At 58.9% G+C, this 26,000-nt stretch overlaps 2 protein-coding genes and 1 long non-coding RNA gene across 4 annotated transcripts in view; 1 reads left to right on the plus strand and 2 right to left on the minus strand.

The window, feature by feature from the left end:
• The window catches only part of Plxnd1 (plexin D1), a 37,264-nt gene extending 33,896 nt beyond the window's left edge, over positions 1-3,368 (minus strand). Inside the window, exon 1 of one of the 2 annotated variants that reach the window (XM_042680102.1) lies at positions 1,995-3,368. In XM_042680102.1, coding sequence (XP_042536036.1) covers positions 1,995-3,353 — 1,359 coding nt within the window. In that variant the 5' untranslated portion in view covers positions 3,354-3,368. The remainder of the gene's footprint in view (positions 1-1,994) is intronic. The other variant, XM_042680101.1, reaches the window with a different exon arrangement.
• A 5,946-nt stretch (positions 3,369-9,314) lies between these two features.
• LOC122108135 lies at positions 9,315-12,168 on the plus strand. The gene is made up of 3 exons (XR_006147476.1): positions 9,315-9,913; positions 10,227-10,273; positions 11,953-12,168. It is a non-coding gene; the product is annotated as an uncharacterized LOC122108135 (long non-coding RNA).
• Positions 12,169-21,593: 9,425 nt separating this feature from the next.
• Positions 21,594-26,000, minus strand: part of Tmcc1 (transmembrane and coiled-coil domain family 1) — a 100,152-nt gene continuing 95,745 nt past the window's right edge. Inside the window, exon 4 of the mRNA XM_042680069.1 lies at positions 21,594-25,376. Within this exon, the coding sequence (XP_042536003.1) occupies positions 25,062-25,376 (315 nt within the window). The 3' untranslated portion in view covers positions 21,594-25,061. The remainder of the gene's footprint in view (positions 25,377-26,000) is intronic.

Genomic DNA, 26,000 nt, shown 5'->3' on the forward strand with positions numbered 1-26,000 from the left:
CATGGGGGGGCTGCAGGGGGGTCAGGGCGGGGCCACACTGCTGCAGAGCAAGCCAAGTGAGGGCACTGGCCACCGTCCAGTACCAAGCCCAGAGCCAGGCCAACCACGCTTCCCGGCGACAGGCTCATCCGATCCCACACACACCAATTCCCTCACCCCGTCCCGAGGCAGCGGCCTCCCTTCGCAGAGATCAGAGAGGCTCAGAGAGGCTCCAGTGCCCACCGAGGACAAGTGACAGAGCGCTGGCAACTCGCGTGCACTATCAAAGCAGCAGAAGCACCCCTGCCCCCCAGGCGTACCCAGGGCAGTGCTGGCCGGTGCTCACGCTGCCTGCCCGAGGCCACCTGCAAGGGCCTCAGCCAGGCGCCCCTGTCCCAGGCCACCCTGCCCCTGGGGCAGTTATCTCTGAAGAGGCCCGGCCCCTCCTGGACACCCCCCCCAGCAGGGTGAGTCACTGCCCCGTGGGGGGTAGGCCGTGGGAACCAGGCAGTCCTTGTCAGAGGGGGAGTCAAGAGCAGCCGGACCCCCACAAACCAACTCAGCAAGGGGCCAGCACGGCCGTTCACTGCCCTCCCTCCGGCCTCCACTCAGCCCCGGCCCACAAGGCCTCTTGGCCTTTCTTCCAGCCCCAGGGCCACACCGCCACGTGGGGCGAGCGGCCACTGCGGAGCGGGCCGGCCCCGGGGTGGAGCTGGGACCCCCGCTGCCCCTCACCCGCCGTGGCCTTTCACATCAGGGGCTGAGACAGATGGCGGCTGACGGGAGCGCACCGCAGACGGCAGCCCTCTGGGAAGAAGGCATGCCAGGCCTCCAGGAGAGGCCTCCGAAGAGGGACGGAGGCCGGGCCCAGGGGACTCGGCCGTTACCACAAGGCTGGGCTCAGCATTTTGCAATGCCGGGAGTCATTTTGGGGCCTCGTGACTCAAGGCTGCTGGGAGTAGTGACCTCTTGTGGCGCACAAGCCCCTCTCTCCCTCAAGACCCACACAGAGCTGGGCACCGACCCCCGCCCCCCCCCAGCCTCAAGACATCAGCAACCGGTGCACACCCCCAACGCCACCACATCATCCCCTCCCCAGACACCCCCCCACCCCAGGCCCACGCCACCACATCATCCCCTCCCCAGACACCCCCCACCCCAGGCCCACGCCACCACATCATCCCCTCCCCAGACACCCCCCACCCCAGGCCCGGCCTCTGCCCACCCTGGCTGCCTGGACCCGCCAGAGCTCCCAACACACAGAGCTGTCCAGAAGACAGCAAGGCCTCACACAGTATCACACAGGTACAGAAGCCAGTCTGCCTTCAACTCCCACCTCCGCCAGGTCCCAGCTGTGTGGCCTGAGCAAGTGTATTAACCTCTCCACGTCTGGTTATCTGTTCCATGGGCGTGAGTGTAAGAGGGCACACACGGCAGGTACTCGCACGTTGGTGCTAACTACACTGCTAAGTGCTCAGGATTTGCTGAGTGAAGAAAGTTGGCCTTGGACTGGCTTGCCAACCACTTGACCGCTGGAGAAGCCCACTGGTCCCCCAGTACCAGGGTCACTTGCCAAACACGAGGCCCGCCCAGCGGCACCCCCGGTGTGGCGTACTCAGAGGATGTCACCAATGGCCCTGGTGCACTCCTGTGATTCGGACAGCCTGCCCCACCAGTGCACACACACCTGCCGGCATGCAATGGTAACCAGGAGGCTCCGGGGGCTGAGCACACACCGTGGGTGGGCCCACGCTTGCTCTGAGCCCGGCACTCACCTGTGCCCCTCCCCCTCCCCACCTCCCCCTGCACACCGGGCTGTGTCATGGGATCTCTTTGGGAAGCACCGGGCAGCCCCGCCCCTCCTGGGGGGCGTGGGCAGGCGCCCCGGGGACCCCTCCCCACGGTGGACACCCGCGTCCCGCCCCACGGGCCGGGGTCCTCGAGGCGGGTCCCGGGCGCGCACACGGGGCGGCCGGTGGGCGCCGGCTGCCCGCCCCGCGCGCCCCGCGCCGTACCTGGATGTTGGGCTTGGGCTCGCAGGTCGGGCCGCTGCCCTGCACCACGCTGTCCAGCACGGCCACCACGTCGGGCGCGGGCGCCACGAAGCAGGAGGTGCGCGCGGCGCGGATGGCGGCGTGCACGTCGGCGAAGCGGAAGGCGCAGAGCGCGGCCGGGGCGGCGGCGGCGGCGGCGCGGGGCGCGGGGCCGCTCGGGCTGCGCTCGAAGACGGCGAAGAGCAGCTCGCGCTCGGGGAAGACGGAGACCAGGCGGCTGTAGAGGTCGGTGCGGCCCGCGCCGCCCGCGCACTGCAGGCCCAGCTGCACGTAGGACTCAGTGAGCTTCTCGGGGTCGCCGTCGGCGGCGCGGGGCAGGCAGATGCGGGCCAGCAGGCTGCGGGCCTGGCCGTCCTTGTCGCCCGCGCGCGCCTCGCTGTTGAGCGCCAGGTAGGCGTAGGGCGGCGCGGCGGCGGGCGGGTGCAGGAAGGCGCGCACGAAGCCCAGCTTGTGCTGCTCCTTGGCGCCCTGCTTGATCTTGAAGATGTTGTCGTCGGACGGGTTGAGGTCGTAGGTGAAGAGCTTGGCCGGGTCGCCGGCGGCGTCCAGCGAGCGGATGGAGATCTCGGGCGTGTTCTCGAAGCGGTGGTCCTCCAGGCTGTGGTTGCGCGGGAAGAAGGCGCTGCCGAAGCCCGTGAACGTGGCGCCCACCAGCAGGCGGCTGCCCGCGGCGCCGGCGGCGGGCGGCAGCAGCAGCCCCACGGTGGACGCGTTGGGGTGGTTGGCGGCCACGTTGAGCATGCTGGGGAAGACGCTGACGGGCGCGGCGGGCGGCGCGGCGGGCGGGAAGTGCACGGCCAGCGCCGAGATGTTGCCCCGGCGCCGCAGCTGGCAGAAGCCCTGGAAGATGGTGCCGCACGCCACCACCAGGCCCTGCCCCGCGTCCAGCTGCAGGATCTTGTTGTAGTTGTCGGTCAGGCGCCGCGGGTGCCCGCACGACGACTGCGGGAGCTGCGGGGCGTGGCACAGCGGGTTGTCGGCCACCGGGCCCACGGCCGCCTCGGCCTCCAGGCTCAGGTTGGCGCCCGACAGCTGGTACAGGCGGTTGACGGCCGCCAGGTACACGGTGCCGGCCGCGCCGTCCAGGACGAAGTTGTTGGTGGGCGTGGGCGAGGAGAAGCGGCGCTGGATCTCCAGGGCGCCGGCCCGCGCCGCGCCGGGCGGCAGCAGCAGCGGCGGCAGCAGCAGCAGCAGCAGCGGCAGCGGCGGGCGCGGCGGCGGGCGCGGCGGGGCGCCCCTCGGGCCCGCGGAGGGCGGCGGCGGCGCGGGCGCGGAGGCCCGGGCGCTAAGCGCTGCGCCGCCCGCGGCGCGACGAGCCATGCCGGCGAGCGCGGGCTGCGCGGCGCGGCGAGTGCATGGGGCGCGGCGCGGCCGGGAGCCGGGAGCCCGGAGGCGGCGAGAGGCGGGGGGCGGGCCCGGGCCGCGAGGCGCTTCCTGCCCGCGCCAGCCGCCCCCGGCCCGGGCGCCCCGGCCCGGCTCAGCCGCACGGCGCAGCCCGGGGGCGGGGCGGGGGCGGCGCCGCGGCGGCCACGCCTCCCGGAGGCCACGCCCTCCCGAGGCCACGCCCCCGCCGGCCCGCGCCCGCGGTCGGACGTCGTCCCCCGGGCCCCGCGGCGGCCGCGCTCTCCCCGCTTCCTCCTCCCGGTCTCCGGCCCGCTCGCCTTCCTCTGCGCGCCCGCCCGCCCGTCCGTCCGTCCGTCCGAGCGTGCGTGCGTGCGGCCGCTGCCGCTCCGCGTCCCCCTGCCTCACTCCCCGACGCCGGCTGCGCCCGCAGCCCCGCCCCGCGCCGCCCCTTCCCTCCCCGTCCCCCCGGCGCGCCCTCCCTCCGGCCCCCGGTGACCCCCAGCCCCGGCCCCGAGCGGAGTTTGCAGGCCTCGCGGCTCGGGCGAGCGGGCCAGCCCCGGGCCGACCGCGGCCGGGCGGCCGAGGCCCCGGAGGAGCGCGGGCCCTGGGGCCCGGGCTGGCGGGGAGCGCAGAGCCCGGCACCCCGGCACGGCCGGCCACGGATGTGCCCCCCACACGCGCCCACCCTCGGCGCCAGACGGGGAGACCGGCGGGGGTGAGGCTGCGCTCCGGGCGGGAGGGGCTGTGGCCTCTCACCACGGGGCTTTATCAGATCGCCGTCTGCCACCTGGGGGGAAGGTTAGGGCCCCCATGGTGAGTTGGGGAAAGAAAGGAAGGGCAGGGGTTGCTCAGCAGCCGTGGGGTTGGGGCGGGCAGGAAAGGCTGGACCGACAGCCACCCCACTTCCTGAACCCCCCCACCTTCCTGCTGCTGCCCACCTCCCTGTGGCCCCTCCAGGCCTGGGTCTCGTCAGGGATTTGATGGCCGTGATGGCCGGGCAGGATATGGGAGCCGCCCCCCTCTAGAAAGCCAGGACCCCGCTGCCCAGGCCGAGTCAGGGGACCCCTTCCACCTCTGGATGGGAGGCCGCGCCGTACCCCCATGAAGGCGCTAGGCAGAGCCCCTGGGCACCTCCCCCTCCACCCGGCCGCCTCCGCCTCCAGCCCCAGCTCTGTCCCCTCTGCTCTTGCCCCTCCTCCGGGCCTCAGGTTCTCCTCCCCTCCCCGGTCCACTCGGACTCTATCTCTGGGTCCCCATCTCTCCTCCCGGTCCCCACCCCGCTCTCCCCTCCTTGCTTCCTTCCTGCCTCGCTCCTCTTGCCGCATCCTGCAGCTCCCCCCACTGAGCCTTGAGGAGAATGCTGCTGAGACCAGCAAGCATGGATTGTTCTGGACACTGTGGACACGCAGGCTTCCTAAGTGACTGTAACCCACTGACCCGCAGCCTTTTGGGGTGCCATTAGACACCAGGCTAAACGTCCTCTGACAGACTGGAGGTAGAGAGTGCTGGATGGCCTTGGACAAGGTACTTGCCCTTGAGCCTGTTTTCTTGCTGTAATAACACCTTTACTCCTGGAAGGCTGTGATTCTTGGCCGGTTAATCCAAGGTCCTTGGCCAACTCGGCTTTCTCTCCGCTGTGGGATTGAGAAATGAGGAGCGGGAGGAGGAGGGCCAGGGAACCCATGGTCAGGGCCCCGCGTCTCAGCAGCGGGCGGGCATGCAGAGCTGAGGCGTGGGCCCAGCACTATTATTATTTTATGTATGTGTTTATTGTCAGTTGTGGGGCTTGAACTCTAGGTCTGGGCGCTGTCTCTCAGCTCTTCAGCTCAAGGCGAGCGCTCTACCACTTGAGCCACAGCGCCACTTCCATTTTCTTGGTGGTTAATTGGAGAAGAGTCTCACAGACTTTCCTGCCCAGGCTGGCTTTGAACCACGATCCTCAGATCTCAGCCTCCTGAGTAGCTAGGATTAGAGGCATGAGCCACTGGCACCCAGCTTCCGGCTCTATTCTTGCAGCCAGCTGACAAGGCAGGCATTATGGTGCCCATTTCACAGAATGGCAAAATGAGGCAGCAAGGTGAGGATTCAAACCCAGACCTGGGAACACTCGGGTCAGGGTGAGCCCTTGCGGCAGCGCTGGCTGGAGGAAGGCGGGAACGGGCTTCTACGTCTCCACCTCACTATGATGTCCTGGGTGTCTCCCCAGAAAAGATTTGAGAGGGGCTGTGGGGATTGGGTGGTACTTTGGTCCTGCGCTGGCTAAGTCTGAATTGTCTGGGCAGATGCCCCAGCCCTACTGACTGTGGCTGGGTAGAAATCTCATTGTGACTCAGGCCCTGGCTCACGGTCCTGATTAGATCAGAAGGCTCGGTCTGGGGCTAACATGTCTTTAATGACTTCGTCGTAACATTTGTCATTGTCCCTTTTTAATAGAAGGTCTCGAGCTCAGGGCTAGCATGACATCAGCTTTCTCAAGAGCTGGGCCTTCATGTTTGCCGTGTCTTTCTAGTTTGGGCGCTGGCTTCCATGAAAATAATGATGTCAAACTTCCCCATAAGTGCATTTGTGGAAGTCTTTAACAAGTGAGTTAAAAATACGAAGTAGGTCATAGCACAGGTGGTACAAAGATGCCTGAAGCTCTGGAAACCTTGGGAAAAGCCCCAGTCCCTCTGCTGATAGGGATGAGCACCCCCTCCCCCATTCCTGCCTGCTCTGCGCTTCCTCTGCTACTGGGCAGAGCTGAAGGGGGGGAGGGGGAGGAGGAAGAGGGAAGGAGGAAGTGTTTTTTTTTCTTCAATTGGAAAAAATAACAGTGGGGCCAGGGCTCCACTGGGAAGAGGGGCCCCTGTCCTGAGCCCTTGGCTTCGCGGAGAGCCTTCGCCCTGCGGGAAGCCAGCCAGGGCCTACACGGCACCAAGGACATAGCTGGGCATCTCAGCCCGCTCTGCTCTGCCGTGCCCTCCTGGAACTGTAAGCCTTGTGTCACAGACAGGGACCCAGGATCAGAGAGGTCCCACGGCTTGCCAGCTGCTCCACAGCGCACCCCCCCCTTCCAACCCGGCTCTTGGCCGCTTGTATCCCTCTGCCTTCTGACTTGGGGCTGAGACCCCCCACTCCAGGCCCAGCTCTGCCCCGAGTCACCTGGTGAGCTGGGCGGCATGGCGTCTGAGGCCGCCCTGTGGAAAGGGGGGAGGAAGCAGACATAGATCCCACTGGGGGTCTTCTGGCTTGTCTGCTCTAAGACCCAGACCCCTCTGCCTGGAACCCGGAGAGGAGCCGCCTGGTCCCTTGGACAGGTCACTGTGGCTCCCGGAGTCCTCAGACCCTGATTGTGACTGCCATCCTCAGAGCAGCTGCCCCTGAGACGCGCCCCTGGGGCCCCGAGTCAGATGGCCAGGAGTGGCTTGGATGAGCTTGAGTGCTCAGAGAGGCCTAGAGGCATGTCCTAGGACACACAGCACAAAGATGGCTCCACGTGAACCCTGCCCATATCCTTGCGCTCCTTGCTCCCCGATGCTAGATATGCAGCCACTGCAGCGTGCCCGCTGGCATGGGCCAGGAGAGACAGAAGAGCCACTGGAGGCACAGCCCGGGCCATGTCACTGATGTGTGAGGGACAGCCGCTGCTGCCGGGAGCACACTGGCCTCTCACCCCCTGTGGACACAGCCCCGGCCATTTCCACCCTGGGCCAGGCTCTGGAGGAGCCGCCCGCTGCCCGATCTCCTCTTTGTCCCCGCGGGGGCCGGAGGAAATGGTTCTCATTCCTGCCCGAGCGCCATGCCCTCCCCCGACTTGGGGCATGTCCTTGACCTCGGCTGCCGTCAGGGGACGTGAGGGCCTGCGTGCGCTGGGCGCGGGCGCGGGTGCCTGGCCTGCGGGGGGGCCCTGCGTGGCCCCTTTGTGCTCTGTGTGGTGGATAATGGGCAGCATTCTCAGACGGCCAGTCATGGGTCTGGGCCTGCGAAGGGCCTTGGGCGGCTCACACTGAGGCCTCTGTCCAGGGCCAGCGAGGGGCCGGCTGCCCCCCCGCGCCCCCACCCACAGTCCCAGGCTGCTGCCAGGGAGAGTGAGGGCTTCTGAGCGCTGAGCAGACGGGCACTGCCCGGGGCTGCAGCACAGAGCCCGTGGCCGGCAGAGATGCCCTGAGCGCCTACCGCACACGGGCATCCCGACCATGCCGGGCACCAGGCCCCAGTCCCAGTGGGGGCTGGCTGGACACCAGAGGACAGGGCAGTAGCTGTGCCCTGGGGACACAGGCCGAGGAGGTGGTGGGCGGAGCCCCGAACTCTTCCAGTGTGTGTGTGTGTGTGTGTGTGTGTGTGTGTGTGTGTGTGTGGTACATGTGTTCATGTGTGCGGCTGCTCCCTGAAGGGCTAGGGTTTCATCCAGACCTGGTGATTCCATTCCTAGGGTGCTCATCCCAACAACCCAAGGCCTGAGTTCAGATCCCAGTTCTAGGCTTCATTTCTGCGTGACCTCTGTGTGTTGGGGGGGGAGGGAGAGGGGCTGCACCTCCCTGGGTCTGCTCAGTTTCCACACTTATGAAGTGAGTGTGAGTCCCGGCCCTCTTTGTGTCCTAGGAAGCTTTGGAGAACGCGTCTCTCATCTTGGATGCACTGGGGCATCACCTGTGTATGGGGGGGGGGTCTGCCCAAGCACCAGGGCTGGCCCCGCCCTGGCAGGTGAGCCTGCTCTCCCCCAGGCCCCTCCCCCCCAGCTGTCCCCACTGTCACTTGGACCACAAGCTCCCCTCCATGTCCTGGGTGTGCTGAGGGTGAGCTGCCGACCGGGACACCTGCTGTGTGAAGAGCCAACCATAGCTGGCTGGCGCTCTCATTCAGTCACACACAGCCGTGGAGGAGACCGGCGTGGGCTGGGCGCGGTCTTTCTGCACGATGGTTTTTCTGAACCCCTACGAGGATCTGTTCCAGAAAAGACACTTCCTCTTGTTTTCTTGGGAGAACTTGTCTACCTCCCTCAGGACTCAGCCCAAATGTCCCCTTAGAAAGGGGGCTGGCCTCCTTCAAGCCCCTTATTCTGAGATGGTTTCCTGGCACCCACTTTGGGCTGCTAAGCACCCCAGACAGCATGCCTTCCTCGGGACTACAGAAGACAGGACAGGACGCAGGTGAGTGAAAGTTGGGGTGGGTGGACTCCTGGACATGCCTGCCCCACACAGGATGGTCTTTTTGTTTATTTTTCTCTGTGTTGTACCAGGCCTGGGGCTTGAACTCAGGGCCTGGGTGCTATGCCTGAGCTTTACCACTTGAGCCACTGCTGCTCTTCTGGCTTTTTGGTGGTTAATAGGCGATAAGAGTCTTGAGAGAGGACTTTCCTGCCTGGGCTGGCTTTGAACCGTGATCCTCAGGTCTCAGCCTCCTGAGTAGCTGGGATGATGGGTGTGAGCCACAGGCACCGGCTGGTGGCAGCAGTCACAGGAAACTCGGAGAGCCAGTAAGGCTGCCTGGCCACCCCCATTCTGTGTGAGTGGCAGTGCAGAGCGCCCCTTTTCCCACGATCAGGATCCTGCCTGCCTTCCACAGTCCTGGGGCAGGTGGACACCAGTCCTTCCACACCAGAGGCCTCCCATCCAGAGCAGGTCTGGGTCTGGAACATTCTCACCAGGGATGTGAGCCTGTCTCCCTCAGAACCCCTGAACTGAGAAGTGAAGAATGCAGAGGAGTTAGGAAGGCAGGCAGACTTTCCAGAAGCTGTGGTGTCCGGGGCTGGTGGGAGAGGGCGTGGCTGGGCTGTGGCGTGGGGTTGGGGTGGGAGGGGCCTGTGGGCTGCTGGTGGCCAGTGTCTGCCTCTGTCATGCGTTTTAGGGGTCTTCAACAGCCTGACCTCTGCTTTGGCCTTGGACGGTCCCGTCTCTAGCCTTGGCTTGACTGGCCTGACCACACCTTCCCCCAGGTCCTCCAGCCCCTCCACAGCTTTCCCACCCTGCCGGCCCAGCAACTGGGAAGTGGCTCTTCGGGACTTTCGGGTGACAGCATCCATCCTCAGCAGCTCTGCTGACCTCAGCTGCATCTCAAGAGGAGCCACATCCCAGGCCTGGACTTCCCCTCTGACTTCCCCTCAGTCCTGGCGCAGAATTCCCCGTCAGGGGTCGGGGACAGGGGTGGGGTCGCCAGGGCCCACTAGCCCCACCTCCTGCCACTTCTGCAGACCAACCACCACCCAGGCTCACCCCAGGTGACCACCATGACCATCGCGCTCCTGGGCCAACCAGGGGCGGGCTTAAGAGCAGAGTCACCTGGGGAGGGGAGGGGCTGGTTCAAAGCAGACTCACAGGACAAGGGAGTAAGAGATGAACAAATAAAGGTCCTCCCTCCGTCCCTGGGCCTCTAGGGCAGAGGCAGCCCCCGCCGCTCTCCACCTAGTCTCTGGCCTCCACTGCCCACCCAACCCTCTGGAAGGGGGCCTGGGAAAAGATTGTTTCTAACATACAGGTTCTCAGAGAGGCCCCGAGTGCCAGGATGGAATGTTGGAGACACCATGGCAGCCCCCCATCCCAGCTCGTTCATAGCCGCAGGTGACAGCACGTGGGACAGTCCCCTATCCCGGCTCACAGCCCCTCCCACCTGAGGTCTCCAGGTAGCACGTGTCACAGGATGTACTTTAGGTCCAGTGGTGACGGTTTCCCCCCAGGGGAACGTGGACAGATCCTTCATCTCTGTGGGCCCCCCGTTTCTCCATCTGCACAGTGGGGGTGCTGGGGAGGGGCAGCCCCATTCCAGGGCCAAGGCCTCCATGTAGGAGGGAGGCCGCCGCTGGAGGCTGGGGAGCGGGGGTAAGGGGGGCTTGCTCCCACACACACTTGGCACAGGTCACCATTTGCTCCTCAGTGACCTCAGACGCAGGCTGGTGAGCTCGGATCAGCGGCATTCTCCAGGTGAGTCATGTGATCTCTCCACCCCACGGCTGCCCACCCAGCCTCGGGGGGAGTGGAAGTGATGGAGCCCAGGCTGAGAGGGGGGGCAGCCCACCAACTGTGTCCCCAGACCAGCCAATGTCCCTTTTACTGTGCATTCTCCACGTGATGTACCGGGCACCTGCTGTTTGCCAGGCAGCACGTGCAGGGCAGGGTGGAGGGGTGGAGGGCGTGGGGGGGATACAGCCGTGAAGACAGAAGAGACCGCTGTATGTGCAGCTGACAGGCAGGCCAGGCCAGGGTGGAGGCCGAGGAGACAAGGAAGCCAGGCCAGAGGGCACCAGGGGCTCATCTACAACTCTAGCTGCTCAGGAGGCTGAGATCTAAGGAGCACGGTTCGGAGCCAGTCCAGGTAGGAAAACTCATGAGATTCTTATCTTCGATTCATCACCAAAAAAGAAGCAGAGATGTGGCTCAAGTGGTAGAGCATGATACTCGAGTGGAAAAAGCTAAGGGACAGCATCCAGGCCCTGAATTCAAGACCATGTTTTTGTTTTGCTTTGTTTTGTGGTCAGCTGGGGGGCTTGAACTCAGGACCTGTGTGCTCAAGGTTAGTGCTCCATCGCTTTGAGCCACAGTTCCATTTTGTTTTCTGGTGGTTCATTGGAGATAAGGGTCTCATGGAATTTCCTGCCTGGGCTGGCTTTGAACCACAGTCCTCAGGTCTCAGCCTCCTGAGTAGCTAGGATGACAGGCGTGAGCCACCAGTGCCAGCTTTGACCATGTTTTGGTTTTGAGTTTTTGAGACCGGGTGGCCGGGGCTGTCCTTGAACTCCCAGAGCGCATGCCACTCCATCCATCACACTTCCAAGAGCACTTCTAACCCATGTTAGCGGCCCGCCCGGCATCCTGGGTGTGCCCCTGGGCATGAATAAGAAAGCGTGTCCGGGGCCAGGCCAGAAGCTCAAACTTCGGGATCCCAAACCCAGGCTGAGCTCTCCCCACAGCCTGCCAGGCGGCCCAGGTCAGCGCCACCCAGCCGCCAGACACCCCATCCCTCCAGCCACTCATACAAAGTTCACCTCGCACACCCCGCCCGCCCGTCAGCCCCTGGCTGCAAGACTACTGCCTCTGCGTGAGCCCCGCCCGCCCGCCCGCCCGCACCCCTGAGCTCTGCCCTTCCTCCCTTTTCCTGAGGTCCTGGGCAGTCCAGGCCCCAGCCAAGACACTGAGGTCTTGAACACAAACGTGTTCTGTTGTTTATCTCCAACGTCAAATCCTGTGGAAGCGTTTGGGGTGATGCGGGGCCCTGCTCTCTTGCCCATGGCCATGTGGCCGACCCTGCCCCTCCAGCCATGCCAGGGTCCCCAGCCCTGGTTCCACCTGGCCCTTTCTGGTTCGCTGCCCTCTACCCTGTGGACGGTCCTGGGGAGCCCCTGCCCTGCTGCTCCATGCCCAGTGCTCTCCGCAGGTAGCTGGAGGCCCATTCAACCCTTGCCATAGCACCAGGGCAGGTCCTCCTCCTGGTCCTGTTTCTGGGGGGACCCCAGCCGGGCCAGCGCCCCCCCCTCATCCCATGTCCCTTGTAAACAGGCTGGCGTGTTGTGATTCTGATCCCAGGCCTGGGGTGTTCGTGGTATCTGTGTCCTCTGGTGGGACCCAGACTTGCGTCCTTCCCCTCTTCCTCCCTCCCCCCCCAGGGATGGAGCGCGGGACCTGACCAGGGAAGCAGCTATTTCCAGCTCCCGGAAACAGGAAGTGAGTCAGCCTGAGGAGCCTGCAGGATGCGGCACCCAAGGTGCAACCGATGCGCCTGGACGGAAGCGCCAGCCTCCCTCCTGGCAGCAGGAAGGAGGCTGGAGGAAGAGGATAGGAGGGGAGACCCTCTCCTCGGCACAGCAGGCCGCGGACCCCCCCCCCCCCGCCGGTGAGGTCAGCGCGGATGCCCCACCCAGCCCATTGTCCATCCACACCTGCTGACTGTGGCTGGGAGGAGGCCGCCCCCAGCTCAAACCCCAGCCCTGCTGACGGTGGCCACAGCCGGGCCTGCCGTCACCGACGTACCCCCACCCGAGCAGAGAGGCGCGGGCCCTGGCACAGAAGGCCAAGAGCAGCCGGGGTGGGCAGAGGGGGGTGGCCGGCTGAGCGCACTGTGACCGTGAGGCTGCCTGGCCTCAACGTCTCGGCGGGCACAGGAGGGCTCCGGGGCGGCCTCTCCTCTGAGAGGAGAGGGGCTGGCCAGGGCCAGGCGCAGGACAGGGTGTGCCCTCAACGCACTCTCTGCCAGGAAACAGCCAGTCAAGCACCTCCTTGCTGGGCCTCAATTTCCCCACCTTCACGCTGAGGCTGGCCAGGCCCGGGCCAAGACACTGGGGTCAAGGCCAAGGGTTTTCCACTGCAGTGGCCCCTTAGGGAGCTCTCTGGACCAGGGACTCCAGAGTGGTCTCTGGGGCCAAGTGACCCCTTCCTTCGGGCATCAGAGCCTGGGCCTCGCAGCCGGCTTGGCGGGGGGAGGGGGGCGTCCTGCCTTACAGCTTGCTCAGTGGTGTCACCCAGACCCCAGTTCCTCCAGCCTCCCTCCCCCCACCGAGGCCTGCTTACCCTGCGCGAGGGACACAGCAGAAGAGCAGACAAAGCCTCAGACCTGCACCTGCATCCTGACTCTTGATGAAGTTTGGCACTTGGCTCTGAGTTTTCTGTTTTTTTTTTTTAAAGAATATGTATTTTGTGTATTAAAAATAAATTTGGAGCCAGACACTAGTGCTTATATCTGTCAGCCTCGGTACTCAGGAGGCTGAGATCTGAGGATTGAGGTTCAAAATCAGTCCTGGCAGAAAAGTCTGAGAGACTCCCCCCATCTCCAAAATAACCAGCAAAAAGCCAGGCTGGAGGTATGGCTCAAGGGGTAGAGCACCAGTTAGGAGTAAACCAAGTAAGCTCGGGGAGGCTCTTCATTCAAACTAAAATGAATAAATAGCCAGGTACTGGTAGCCCACACCTATAATCGTAGCTACTCAGGAGGCTGAGATCTGAAGATTGAAGTTCAAAGCCAGTGTGGGCAGGACAGTGTGTAAGACTCTTACCTCCAATTAATCACAGAACAAGTCCGGAAGTGGTGCTGTGGCTCAAGTGGTAGAGTGCTAGCCTTGAACAAAAGGAGTTCAGGGACAGCGCTGGCAGTAAATAAATAAACACATGTGTGGGGAAAGCAGAATTTTTATGGGGATCAGAGGCCAAATTAACAGCCATGACATCTGGGGCAGACGGGGGTTGGGGGCGCCCAGAGCCTGTGGCCGGCGCCCGGAGCAGCTCCTGCCTATGGTCTAGGCTGTCCCAGGCCAGCGGCACAGCTGCCAGGGCTGGAGGTACCTCGAGAGGTGGCAGCGGTGGTGCCCCTGATCTGCAGCGTCTGAGTTTATGAACGGCTTGCTCCGTGCCTCAGCTTCCCCCTCCCCCCCCCGGTTGCTGGGAGGGGCTCCCCGGAGCAAAGAGGCCCACGAGGTACCAGGCTTAAGGGTGGTCAGACATTGGTCTTGGTGCCCAGAGCCAGGCCGCCCTCTCGGGGAGCCTCCTCTGCTTCAACGGCCCCTCTCGGCATGGACCTCAAGGCCACTGTTGGGGCTCGGGCTGGGGAGGCCTGGCCAGAGCCCTGGCCCTCCACTGCCCACCAGAGGCTGGCCAGGCACGATGGGAGGGGCGGGCGTGAGGACCGCAGGGACCGCAGCCACGGCTGGAGTTCACAGGGGCTGGGGCTCTGCGGGGATTCACCGCCCGTGCGTGCAGGCGTGCGGACAGGGCCCAGGCCGCGCTGTTTTTGCACTGTGGAGTGACCGAGAGGCCGGATAGGATTTACGCTGTTGGCCCTGCTCTGGCCTCCGGGCTGTGTCCTCCCAAACAAGAGCCCACGCCGCCGCCGTCTCCTCACCCCAACTGCTGCCCTTGCTAAGCGATGGGCCCTGACCTCGACTCAGATCAGCCACATGGTGCCCTCAGCCCCCGCTGGGAAGGAACTGGACTCACAGACATGAGCAACTGCCCAGGCTCCACAGCCCCACTGTGCCCTGCCTGTGTCCCCCGCACTCAGGACCCTGGGCAGCCTGGCCCCCTCCACGCTCTCGGCTGGGGCCTCATTCGGGTCTCATGCAGGGGACAGACCCGCGTGGGCACAGCAGAGCTTCTGTGGGGTCCGCGAGGGAGGGCTTCCCGGAGGAGGCGATGGGCGTCTCAGATCGGCCACAGGACAGGGAGCAGCCTGCAGCCTCCGGTCCCCCTCACCCCAGCCCACTCCATCCTCCGCTCCTTGCAGACCGGAAGGAAGCCGAGGTGGGAATCCAGCTCCCAAGGAGAAAAAAAATAACATGAATCCCATTGTCTCACTCCCAGATCCTGCCTGAAAAACAAACACAAAATCAAACTCCAGCTGCGGAGATTTTCTCTGGCAGCGATTTCACGGAGGAGGCCCCGTGGCTGCCGGCCCAGCCGGGTGCAGGGGTGCACGCCAGGCCACGAGCAGGAGGCAGCGGCACCCAGGGGTGCACCCAGGGGCACACCCGGGACCCTGCCACCTTGCTGGGCCACACAGGCATTGCCCTGAGCCTTCCCCGTCCCACCGCCTCCTGTCCATTCCCATCCCTACTCCACCCGGGTCTGGCTCCCCATGAAGACCCTGGCCAAAATGGGTCTCCGATGATGTGGACAGGACAGGGGTGCAGCCCTGGGCACTGCGGCCCCCCCACCCCCAGCTTCAAGCCAGCTTCCCAGCCCCAGGTTAGACAGCTCCCTGGGCCTCTGCTCCCTCTGCAGGCTGAGGGCGGCAGAGCAGGGGACCCAGCACCACGCTGGGGTGTCTCAAGCACCCCCACCTCGGTGATGGCGAGGAGCTTTGTGACCCCTGGAGTGAACCTGGCCTGCGTGAAGGGCGCTGAGCTGGCAGGCGAGGCCGGGCCCTCGGGGCCGCCTCCTCCCGCTTCCCTCCAGCTTGACCTCAGCAGCCCGGCTGGGCTTTTCCCAGAGCCGGGCCGGAAGCGCGGGTCCCGAGTGTTTGTTCAGGCCGGGCCGGGCTCCGGGCAGGCGAGGCGGAAATGGCAGCAAGATGTTTGTCCAAGTGGGGGTCAGGCTCCTCTGCGGCCGGCTGGGGCCGCGCCTCCTGGCCTGGCCTCCCTCCTCCCCCCCCCTTGCCTGCCCAGGAGGGCTGCACACAGTAGGCGCTTACTGGATGGGGAATGGCTGGCTCAGAACCCACCCCACCCTGGACGTGGCCTCTCCTCCAAGCCTGGGAGAGCTGGCTTTGCGGGGGCCATGCTGGCTTTGCTTTCTTCTGCTCAGCAGCACTCGGTTTCCTCCTCATGCCTGGACGTCTGCCAGGTGGACTGCTCCCCTAGGACCTCCCCCCCTCCAGATCCAGGCCTCTGCTCACGCATCCCCTCCCTCACCAAAGTGCCCCCCGAGTTTCCCCTCCACCGGTGCCACTACTGGGCAGGGCCTGGTCCCGTGGCAGAGCAGTGCAGCAGTGTGCAGTCCAGACCTGCCGCTCCGGGCCCTGCCTCTCTGCCTTTTAAGGGTCAGGGTCACCGGGGCCCCCAAGGCAGGGCCAGAACCCTCGGCAGTGTCCGCCCTGCTTTCCACCTGCTGCTCAGTGGCTGTTCCAAACACCCCCAGTCTGCTGGAGGCTGGGTGCCAGGCAGGATGGCCAGGCAAGGCAGGCCCAGGGATGATGGGGCCCCTTAGGCTCCTGGGGCCCCCATGTGGACGTGTCCGCACTGGGCCTGGGGCTGGGGAGGGTCTGCGTGCAGGAAGGCTGCTCAGGGCCGGGCTCGCCTGGCACTATGCCTCGCCACTCGGATCCATGTGGGCCTTGGGGCTGAGGACTCAGCCTACACCTCATTATGGGAGTGCTGGAGATAATGGGTTGGGGGAGGGGGAGGAGGCCCTCTGGACACTTGGCCGTTGGTTAGCACTGGGTTGGGAGGGAGGGAGAGATGTGCTGCCATTCTGGAAATCAGCTTCCATGTTTCTTTAAGAAAAAAAAGTCAGACCTAGGAGAGCTAGAAAGCCCTCACTTAGGATGCGAATGAAAAGGAAATACAGGTGCATAAAAACTGTCGTGGGGGGGGGGTGGGGGGGTGGGGGGGGTGGGGGGGGTGGCTGGGAAGGTGGCTCAGTGGTAGAGCGCTTGCCTTGCATGCCTGAGGCCCTGGGTTCGATTCCTCAGCACCACATAAGCAGAAAAAGCCGGAAGTGGCGCTGTGGCTCAAGCGGTAGAGTGCTGGCCTTGAGCTGAAGAGCTGAGGGACAGCGCCCAGGCCCAGAGTTCAGGCCCCACGACCTACAAACAGAAAGACTGACCAGGGTTGGAGGTGTGGCTCAGGTGGGACAGCGCCAGCCAGTGAGTGAAAGCCAGCGCCAGGTATCAAGCTCGAGTCCCAGGCTCAGATCAAGAAGAAAGAAAGAACAGGGACGCGGGAACGGCTGTCCCAGAGCTAGACGTTGTCACAAACTAGACGCCAGCAGAGGGCCCCCTGGGGGAGCGGACGAGGTGAGAACTGTCCTCCGCTCCCCGTGGAGCTTGCAATTCAAGGGAAACATGGCAGCCCTGGGCCGGCCGGCCGTGCCAGGCTTGGGGGGTGGCGGGGGCCCGGCACGGTGCGCGGGTCCGGGGCGGGGGGCGCAGCGGGGCGCAGCTGGCCTCTCCCTGCGGGCAGGCCGGCCGTCTTTAGTCTCTCCGAAGCTGGCGACCTGCAGGCGCGCTGGGCGCCCGGCGCCGGGCCGGAGCTGCGCTTCCAGAAACGGCCACCGGGCGGCGCCAGAGACCGGGTCCGAGCGCAGCTGGCGTGGCGCTCGAGCAGGCTCCCGGTCCCCGCGCAGCCCCGCGGCGGCCCGAGCCCGAGCGCGCCCGGCTGGGGGGGGGGGGGGGAATGATGAATGATAATAACAATAATAGTAATACCAGGGTCCCCTTCCTGCTGTTTCCCAGCCCACGCCACCTCCAGCTTCCAGGGCCGTGGGGCCCCGTGGGCTTCTCCCGGGATCTCGGCCCCGGGCTGCGCGCCGCGCGGGACTCGGCGCGGGGCCGGCCTGGCACCGCAGTGCTGGCGATCTCGGCCTCCAGTGGCTGGGCCTGGAGCTGCCTCGCGCCCGGGGCCTCCCACCGCCACAGCCTCCCTTCGGACTTGAGCTCAGTTTACTGCCAGCCTTGTCGGCTGCTTGCAACTCGATGCCGGCTCGTCACTGGGCGCCCGCGCCGGTCATCCCAGCTGCTCGGGAGGCTGACATGAGGATCAGGGTTCAGGGCCAGCCCGGGCAGGAAGGTCCGTGAGACTCCTATCTCCAATAATCCACTCAAAACCGGAATGGCGCCACGGCTCCAGGGGTAGAGCGCTCGCCCCCGAGTTCCGAGTTCAAGCCCCACGGCCGACCAAAATCAACAAACCTGTGTGACGGTGTTGTGCCAGTACAGTCCTGGCTGGGCGCTCATCAAAGCAAAACCAAGATGTTTATGATATATATATATATATAGCCAGTCCTGGGCTTGAACCGAGGGCCTGGGCACTGTCCCTGAGCTTCTTTTACTCAAGGCTAGCACTCTACCAACTTGAGTCACAGCGCCACTTCTGGACTTTTCTGTGTATGTGGTGCTGAGGAATGGAACCCAGGGCTTCATGCATGCTAGGCAAGCGCTCTACCACTGAGCCACCTTCCCAGCCCAGAGACTCTTCATGAAACATGATGCAACCCTTAGGCTGCTTGCAAATGCTCTCCTCTGCAGGTACGAGCCTTTAATTGAGGCACTAAAGGAAACCCAGAAAGGCACTCTTATTTTTCTTGTGAATGCTTGGTTTTTGAGGTACATTCTTGCTCTCCAAGAATTCTGAGCAACTGAATGCAAACTTACAGATTTCCCAAAGAGCAGAGAGGGAAATCTGCCCAGTTTTCTTCGATTTAATGCTCCAGTTACTGCGCTGTGCGTCAACATGTTCCTAAGGTGTTTATTTCTCTTTTAGATCATGTTTATATTTTAAGCATAAAGACAGGTGTCAGAGGTGCACGCCTGTAATCCTACCTACTCAGGAGGCTGAGATCTGAGGATCACAGTTCAAGGCCAGCCTGGTCAGGAAAGTCCATGAGACTCTTATCTCCAATTAAACACCAAAAAAAGCTCTAAATAGAGCCATGACTCAAGTGATGGAGTGCTAGCCTTGAACAAAAATGCCTCAGGGACAGTGCCCAGGCCCTGAGTTCAAGGCGCAGGACTGGAGGTGTATGAGCACACACACACACACACACACACACACACACACACACACACACACACACACACACACACACACACACACAGAGAACACCCATGAGCTCCTTGTTATTCAGACATTTGTCTCAAACCCCTTCTTAGCCATTGTGGTGTTCTCCAGTCCTGGTAGGTCACTATTGTAAGTCAGCTGAGTGAGGGTCCTAAGGCCCACTGGAATCCTTAAGAACTAAGTCAGCTTTACAGCCAGGACATGCAGATTTAAGCAAAGGAGACTTACCTTATTAAAGTTGCACAAAGATGCTTTTTTTTCCCCCTGTTCTTTTGTGGTGCTGTAGATCGCACTCAGGGCCTCACCCAAACTAGGCAAGCTCCCTCCCACCGACATACACCTTCCACCTCAGAAAACAAACAGCAGAAAGAGCATGTTTAAGAATCAGACTCAGCCATGTCCAAAAACTGTCTTTTCCATTTACCACTGAGGCGACTGGTCCACAGGACAAGATGCAAACAACCAACTCCAAGTTTTGTTCTGCAACACACAAACAGTTCCAACATGCAAATGAGCAGTTGTTAGAATTAGAAGTGGAGTGGGTGGTCCTGTGCGCAGCGCGGAATGGGGATTCAATAAATAGTGGCTCTTGGTTCCCTTTACTGTAGACCTAATGTGTGCTGTGCACTGTTCTAATGCTGAGAACACGATGCTGAGGGATTTCGGGTGAAAATCTGCTCCTCTCATCTTGTGGGTCCATTTCCACGTTTTGGTTCTCTATGGCTGGGATGTTGACTGATTTCTTTGGTCCTTGGGCCAGGGCTGGCCAGGGAAAACCCAAATCCTGGCAACTGGGCCTTTTCTGGGTGAGAATAGGGGACAGGATACATTCTGAATTCAGTTGAGTGACAGGTGGCTGTCTTCAGGAATGCTCAGCCTATTAATGGTATTAATAATCACGATCATCCTGTAGCACTTACTCTTGCATGTTAGAGCATTTTATTTAATCCTCATAACTTTATCTGTGAGGTACTGGTTACTATCATTCACATTGCCATCACAGTTTATTGTGCCCATCTGTCTGTATTTATAGTCCTAGGATTTGAATTCAGGGCTTTATCCTTGCTCAGCAGGTGTTCTACTTGAACTCTGCCTCCAGCCCTGCATATTTCTGAGATAGGGTCTCACTCCCCACCCCCAAGCTAACCTGAACTGTGATCCCCTATTTACACTTACCTGGATGACAGATGTGAACTTTTCTGCCCAGGCTGGCCTGCAGCCAAGATCCTTCCAATCTCAGCCTCCCACATAAGTGGAGAGACAAATGCAGAATCACTGTGTCCTATGGGTTGAGGTGTTTGCGTGGTGGAGGGCCAGGGGTGTGGGTCTCACAAACTTTTTTCCCAGGCTAGTTGGGATTACAGGTGTCAATTACCATGCCTGGTTTTAGTGTACCTCTTAGTAGTCTTTATTACAAATGAACTGGCTTCTTACAAAGAAGACAAAGTTCTCTTGAACAACTTAACCATTTAGAAACCTGAAAAACGTGCTGTGAAGTGTTCTTACTCAAAGATTTAAGAATTCTAATGCCAAAGGGAAAAATAGGGACCTGTGTCGCGCGGGGGAGGGGGGGCTGCTCTCCTTTTTCTCTTTTCACTAAATATGACAGCTTTATTGAGGGATGTGTGTTTTAAAGCAAATTTTGTCTTTGTGATTTTAGTAAAGATATTCATCATCAGTGCATGCACACATACCTATAATACCAGCTATGCAGGAGGTGGAGGTAGGAGAATCACAGTCCAGGGCTGTCTGGGTCAAAAGCCTAAGACTGAAAAAAGAACTAAAGCAAAAAGAGCTGGAAGCATGGCCCAAGTGGCGATGTGCTTTCCAAGCAAGTGTGAGCTCCTGCGTTGTCTCCAGTCACACACATACACATACACACACTTTATTTGCTCTTAACAGATTAGTATTTTACAGGAGACAAGCAAGAGAGTCCCTCACCACTCTTCCCTTACCTCTCCCTAAAGTAATGGCTGGAGGAATGGTGTGAAGTCTTTACATGTCTATCTTTACATGGAAAAAAAAAAAATCTCAACATAAATGGGAGAAGATAAATTGTCTCTAATTGGTGATTTTTCATTTCATACAGGTTACATAGAAGCCAAACATTTTCTGGAATGTTTATTAGACATTGGTTTTTCTGTGAGCTCTTTGTTCAGAATTTCTATTTTGTACTGAGTTTTCTTGGCTTTTTTTTTTTTTTGGTTGGTTGTGGGGCTTGAACTCTGGGCCTGGGCACTGTTCCTCAGCTCTTCAACTCAAGGCTAGCACTCTATTACTTGAGCCACAGCACCATTTCATTTTCTGATGGTTAATTGGAGATGAGTCTCACAGACTTTCCTGTCCAGGCTGGCTTTGAACTGTGATCCTCAGATCTCAGCCTCCTGAATAGTGAGGATTGCAAGCATTATCCTGGGCTGGGAAGAACTGAGTCACAAGGATCTGTTTGATACTATCACGGGCAAGCTCAGTCCTTCGAGATTCCAGAGGTCCCCCAGAACTTGTTAGGTAATAGATGTAATAGAAAACTGTTTCTGGGGTTGTGGCTCTGTGGTACAGAGGATGTGCAGGTCCCTGGGTTCCATCCCCCAGACTGCACAAAGGAAAGACATGACTACTTCTTTAACAAAATCACAGATAGGTAATAACTCTTTACATGTGAACAGGACTTTAAATGCTTCACATATTTCTATGCATCATAACAATTTCAGCAAAGTCTTGGAAGGATGAACAGGTGTGATTATGCTCATTTTCAGGGACCTTCTAGTCAGAAGGCTCTGCTGAGTGCCCCTTTACTAAGGGAAAGGCATTACCTGCCATTCTGCAGGAATTACAGAAGTACGGGTCTGAAATGGTCCAAGGACATCATTGTCAAGGCTGTGGCAAGGGCTTGTCAGTTACAGTTTTACCAGAGTAGTGAAATGGACACACAGACACACCCACTTTTCAAATGCACAAACCAATGGGAAGTCTTGGTTACACTGGCCACGGAGAATGGATCTGCAAAAACCAAGAGCAAAATAAACTGGAGTCCAGCCACCAGGTTAATAGCTGAGGTCTTTATTTCAATTTGTATGTACAGTAAAAGTGCTGCTGAGAGTCAGCAGCAACCAGACAGAACATAAATTTAATTCTCTCTCAACCATTAGCAGCTTAAGATCTATCAACTACAGTGTTAGCGTTCACGCGTTCACAAGTGTCATTTCTTTACTTTTCAATTCGTGCATGTGAGTTTTTACTCTTACACACTTCGATAAAGCACACGCACAGTCTAGTAGCCAGTCCCTGCTGAGGGTGTCACCTAGCACACACAACACACGGACAGCAATGTTGATGCTGGAGAGCCACGTTCAAACTCTCAGGTTTCATGGAGGGTGATGGTATGGGAACCCGTGATTTTGCCTGTGCAAAATTTGAGTTTGTTGTTGCATCGTTTGGTTCTGTTTTGGATGCTTTCCAAAGCTGCAAGGCAAGCTCCTTACTGGTACTTGTTTGGAATCCAGCATTTCCTCCGACTGTCCCTCAAGTCAGAAACAAAACCAAATGCAGTGAAGACCACAAGAAAATATTCTCATTGGGATACAGCTAGCAAGGAAGGCTTGATCCCAGGTTCCTCTTGGCATCAGGTTCTGATCCTAACTGTGACGGGGAGGAGCACCCCAGCAGGTGACATATAAAACTGAATACACTTTTGCATATACTTAAGGAGCCAGTGGGGTAGAAAGCCTTCCTTGCCAGGACACATTGAGAACACCAAGGAATTGAAATTGGAGCAGGCAGCCCTTCGAATACCAAGAACAATGTAAAACAAAGCCACTCTACGACCTGAACAGAATCACCCAGGCCCACAGAGCCAGCCTCACTCACCCAGGCTAGGACCAGCATGAACAAGTAATAAAGGAATGCTTCACTTGAAAGGGAATGTACATAATCTTTTTTTTTTTCTTCAAAGAGAATTAAATTGAGGGCAAGTTTCTTTCTGAACAATTGTTAAACCACAAGAGCAAGGTTATAGAAGGGTTTGGAACAGACAGAACTCAAAGCAGCTCAAAGGCAGCAGGAAACTGGAGCATGTTATGATGAGCACTAGATGAAGGAAAGTGCTGGGCCTGGTGAGTGACAGGGACAAGAGAACAAGAAAGCCATGCAGGGCCTGGCCGGGGCTGCAGGCCCTTCTCCAGACAGTTCCAGAGAGAAAGCTGGGACGTTAGTGTGGGTCTGTTTGGCTGGAGCTCCAGGGGCTTTCCAGAGGTGAAAACCTTTCTTGGATAGAACTGTCTCAAGGCAAAGGGGAGTCACTTCAGCTGATCTATCACAGTGATAGCCAGTGGCTACAAAACTTAAGTCACCTCTGTGCAGCAGGAGACTCTTTCCTTCTTAGCAACACCAGTGGCCCACATTACAGCACCTTCCCAACGGCCCCGTGAGGTTCTCTCTGTACTGAAGGACTGACCAAAAGCAGCAACTGCCTGTCTGACAAGGTCGTGTGACCTTTGGCACTCCTGCTTAAAGTCACTGCAATATTTTTAGGCAAAGTTAACGTTTTAAGTATATAGGCTTGGGGACAATTTGTTTTGGCATGAACATGAACTGGTTCTAATGTTATTTTTTCTTAAAGAAAAATCACCCCTTATGGTCCCTGATCTGGATGATAACTGTGAGGTGGAGGGCAACAATTTGGGGATGGGGTGGAGACTGGGGTACCTGAGTTAAAATATCCAAGTGGTTATGGAGACAGCATGCTGACCCGGAGAAGGCCTGGCCGCCAAAGCCAGTGGAGGCTAGTGCTGTCAAGTCGGCCACCCTTTCCAACTGACAGGGCAATGCCAGGCTAGTTCCTACAGAAGGCCCTGGTGTGGGGGACCAGGGCACTGCTCCTGACCCCTAAGCCCCACCTGGCTGCACAGAACAAGGCCACCAGGGAACTGCACTTGTGACCCAATACAATAAGTCATAAGAAAGCATTAACCAAGCTCTCCAGGGAAGTTCTAAAAAAGTTCCACCAGGACGGAGAGGGGGGGGGGGGGGGATGGGCTGGGGGAGCTAGTTCATCTCTCTACACAAAGTCCACCAGGCAGTTAGGTAAATCCTTCCAGATTGACAGGAAGCTACTGATACTTTGTACCCAACACAGGTCCGGTCCTTCCAACCTGACGTTTCCTGTTCTGCTAGTTAGGAGAATCAGAGCAGTGGATTCTCTTAGGCAGCAGATAAAGCTTTGAAATTAAGGGTGTTGGGGCCAAATGCAGACTGAAGATTCCACATCACTTTGGTTTCAGTAATTAGGGAATGCTAAACAATAAATTAAAGAAACACAAGAAATTATTTATGACTCTGATAGTCTCAATGTTTCCTAAAGACAAACCCAGTCCAATGTCACTGGGTGGACATTTTTCTTGGGGCAAAAATACCAGTCCTGCCATGCTGTATGTGGAGACACTGTCCCTTCTTCCCTGCAAACCCCTTGGCTCTCCAACCAAGCCAAGCCCATGAAGGGGTGGTAGAGGGGTGGCGGACACAGAAAGCAGCAGCAGCCAGGGCAGGGAATTTAAGCTGCATCTCAAAACAAAGGCAGCAGAGGGCAGCGTTTCCAGTATCTCACTCAAAGGGTCCAGGAGGGAGCAGCAGGTTTAAATATCCACACATCCTCATTTAAAAACATCACTTCTTTATTTCAAAGGAAAAATAAAAGATCCTCCCAACCCTTTCCAAAAAAAAAAAACCCCAATAATAATAACAACAATAATAAAAAATCCTATTAGAAACCATAAGGAAGCACTGAGAGTTTGAGTATTACATTCTTCAAGTATGCTGTTCGGATTTTTTATTTTTAAGTTGGTAACTATACACACATACAAAATAAAAAACACCAAAAAACCAAAACCTTAAAAGTGCGGCCAAGGGGATTTGCTCAAAATTAAGGATGTAGAGGGCTACTTCACATACTGCCGTGGACTGCGCAGAGAACCTTCTATGTCCTGGCAGAGCTGAGGAGCCAGGCTCAGACGGTCACATTCCAGCGATAGCATGAACGGCCATGTTGGGTGAGAAAGCCGCGAAACCCACGTGTTGGAATGTGGCAGGACTTCACAGTAGAGTTAATCTGGGGCCAGGTGAGGTGGAGAGCCCAGACAGGGCTGCTCAGGTGTCAAGGGAGTGCCCTGGTCAGGTCTTTCACCCTCTGAGTGGGTTTGAGTGCAGTCCTTCAAGCCCCAGGGTAGAATGCCCTTCAGTGTGCTCCAGATTATTGGGTCATGTTAAAGGACTGTTTAAGATTTGCATCCCAAGGAAAATCATGCTACATAAAAATGACCCAAGATTTTCGCCCAAAAAACTTCTTGGATAAAATCTAAAAAATACTATTGCAATTGCGTCTCTTGAAGAAAAAAAAACATTATTCTAAATGTAAACAGATTCACTCAACTCTCTTGTTGTTGTGGAAAGCATCAGAGTGGGTGTGCTGTCTAACTTACTGCACACACTGCCAGAGGTGGGAGCTGCTTTCTGCACCATCATCTGGGGGGCGAGAAGAACCTGTCCACATAGCTGAAGAGCGCGTCCCAGTGCTTCCAGAGAAAGGCAACGAAAACCACAAGGAATAAAGTGCTGAACGTCCTGTTGCGAGTCTTCATGAGGGGAACCACGCAGTTGGCTACTGTTGACACAAAGACCAGAAGGACGGCCATGACAGCCAGGAGGATGTTGATGAGTTTGCCCAGAAGGTTCCGGGCAGTGGCATTCTCCAGCCCTTCCAGCTGCACCACCTGCTGCTGCTGCTGCTGCAGCTCCATCTTGGAGATGCGAGTCTGGCAGGCCTCCAGGGCCTCCTGTGGGCCAAACGGGGGATGATGGTTAGGCTTCTGCTCTGAGTACCCCAAGGTGCCTCTTGAGCCATGTCAAGGATCTGAACTAGGCAGAGCCTTGAGCATGAAAGGTCGGATGCACAGATCACTACTCAAGTGACTTACTCCCCTCTGCACTCCGTGGTTGGCTCATGGGAACCACTGGCCACACTGATATATTTGGCCTAGAAATCATGTATCAAATACGTGATTTTTTTTCTTTCATAAACTTTCAATCCAACTTGCACAAGTTATTTACATTATTAATCTAAGGTGTAAATGCATATATACATCTTTAGAGACACATATACACATATCTTTAAAGGCAAATTTTAATTTGAGAACACATTTTTCAACTAGGATAGTCTCCCTTGATGCTTTCCTCCACACTATCGAATTGTGGGTGTGGTGAGGGATACTTCATGTCCAAACATAGACCTACCTCGTTCTCTCTAATGGCTAGACAGCACTGGGCAGGACGGGCATGCCACACATTGTTCAGTCGGCTCCTGCTTGGGGGTTTCTGGAGTGTCTTCTACTTTTCCACTCTGACAATGATGCAGTGAGCACTCTGTGCACCTGCTACCTGGTGTTTCCTAAGTTGAGCCA

Source organism: Dipodomys spectabilis, unplaced genomic scaffold, assembly GCF_019054845.1.
Source record: "Dipodomys spectabilis isolate Male_0828 unplaced genomic scaffold, ASM1905484v1 ptg000054l, whole genome shotgun sequence".
Taxonomy (NCBI): domain Eukaryota; kingdom Metazoa; phylum Chordata; class Mammalia; order Rodentia; family Heteromyidae; genus Dipodomys; species Dipodomys spectabilis.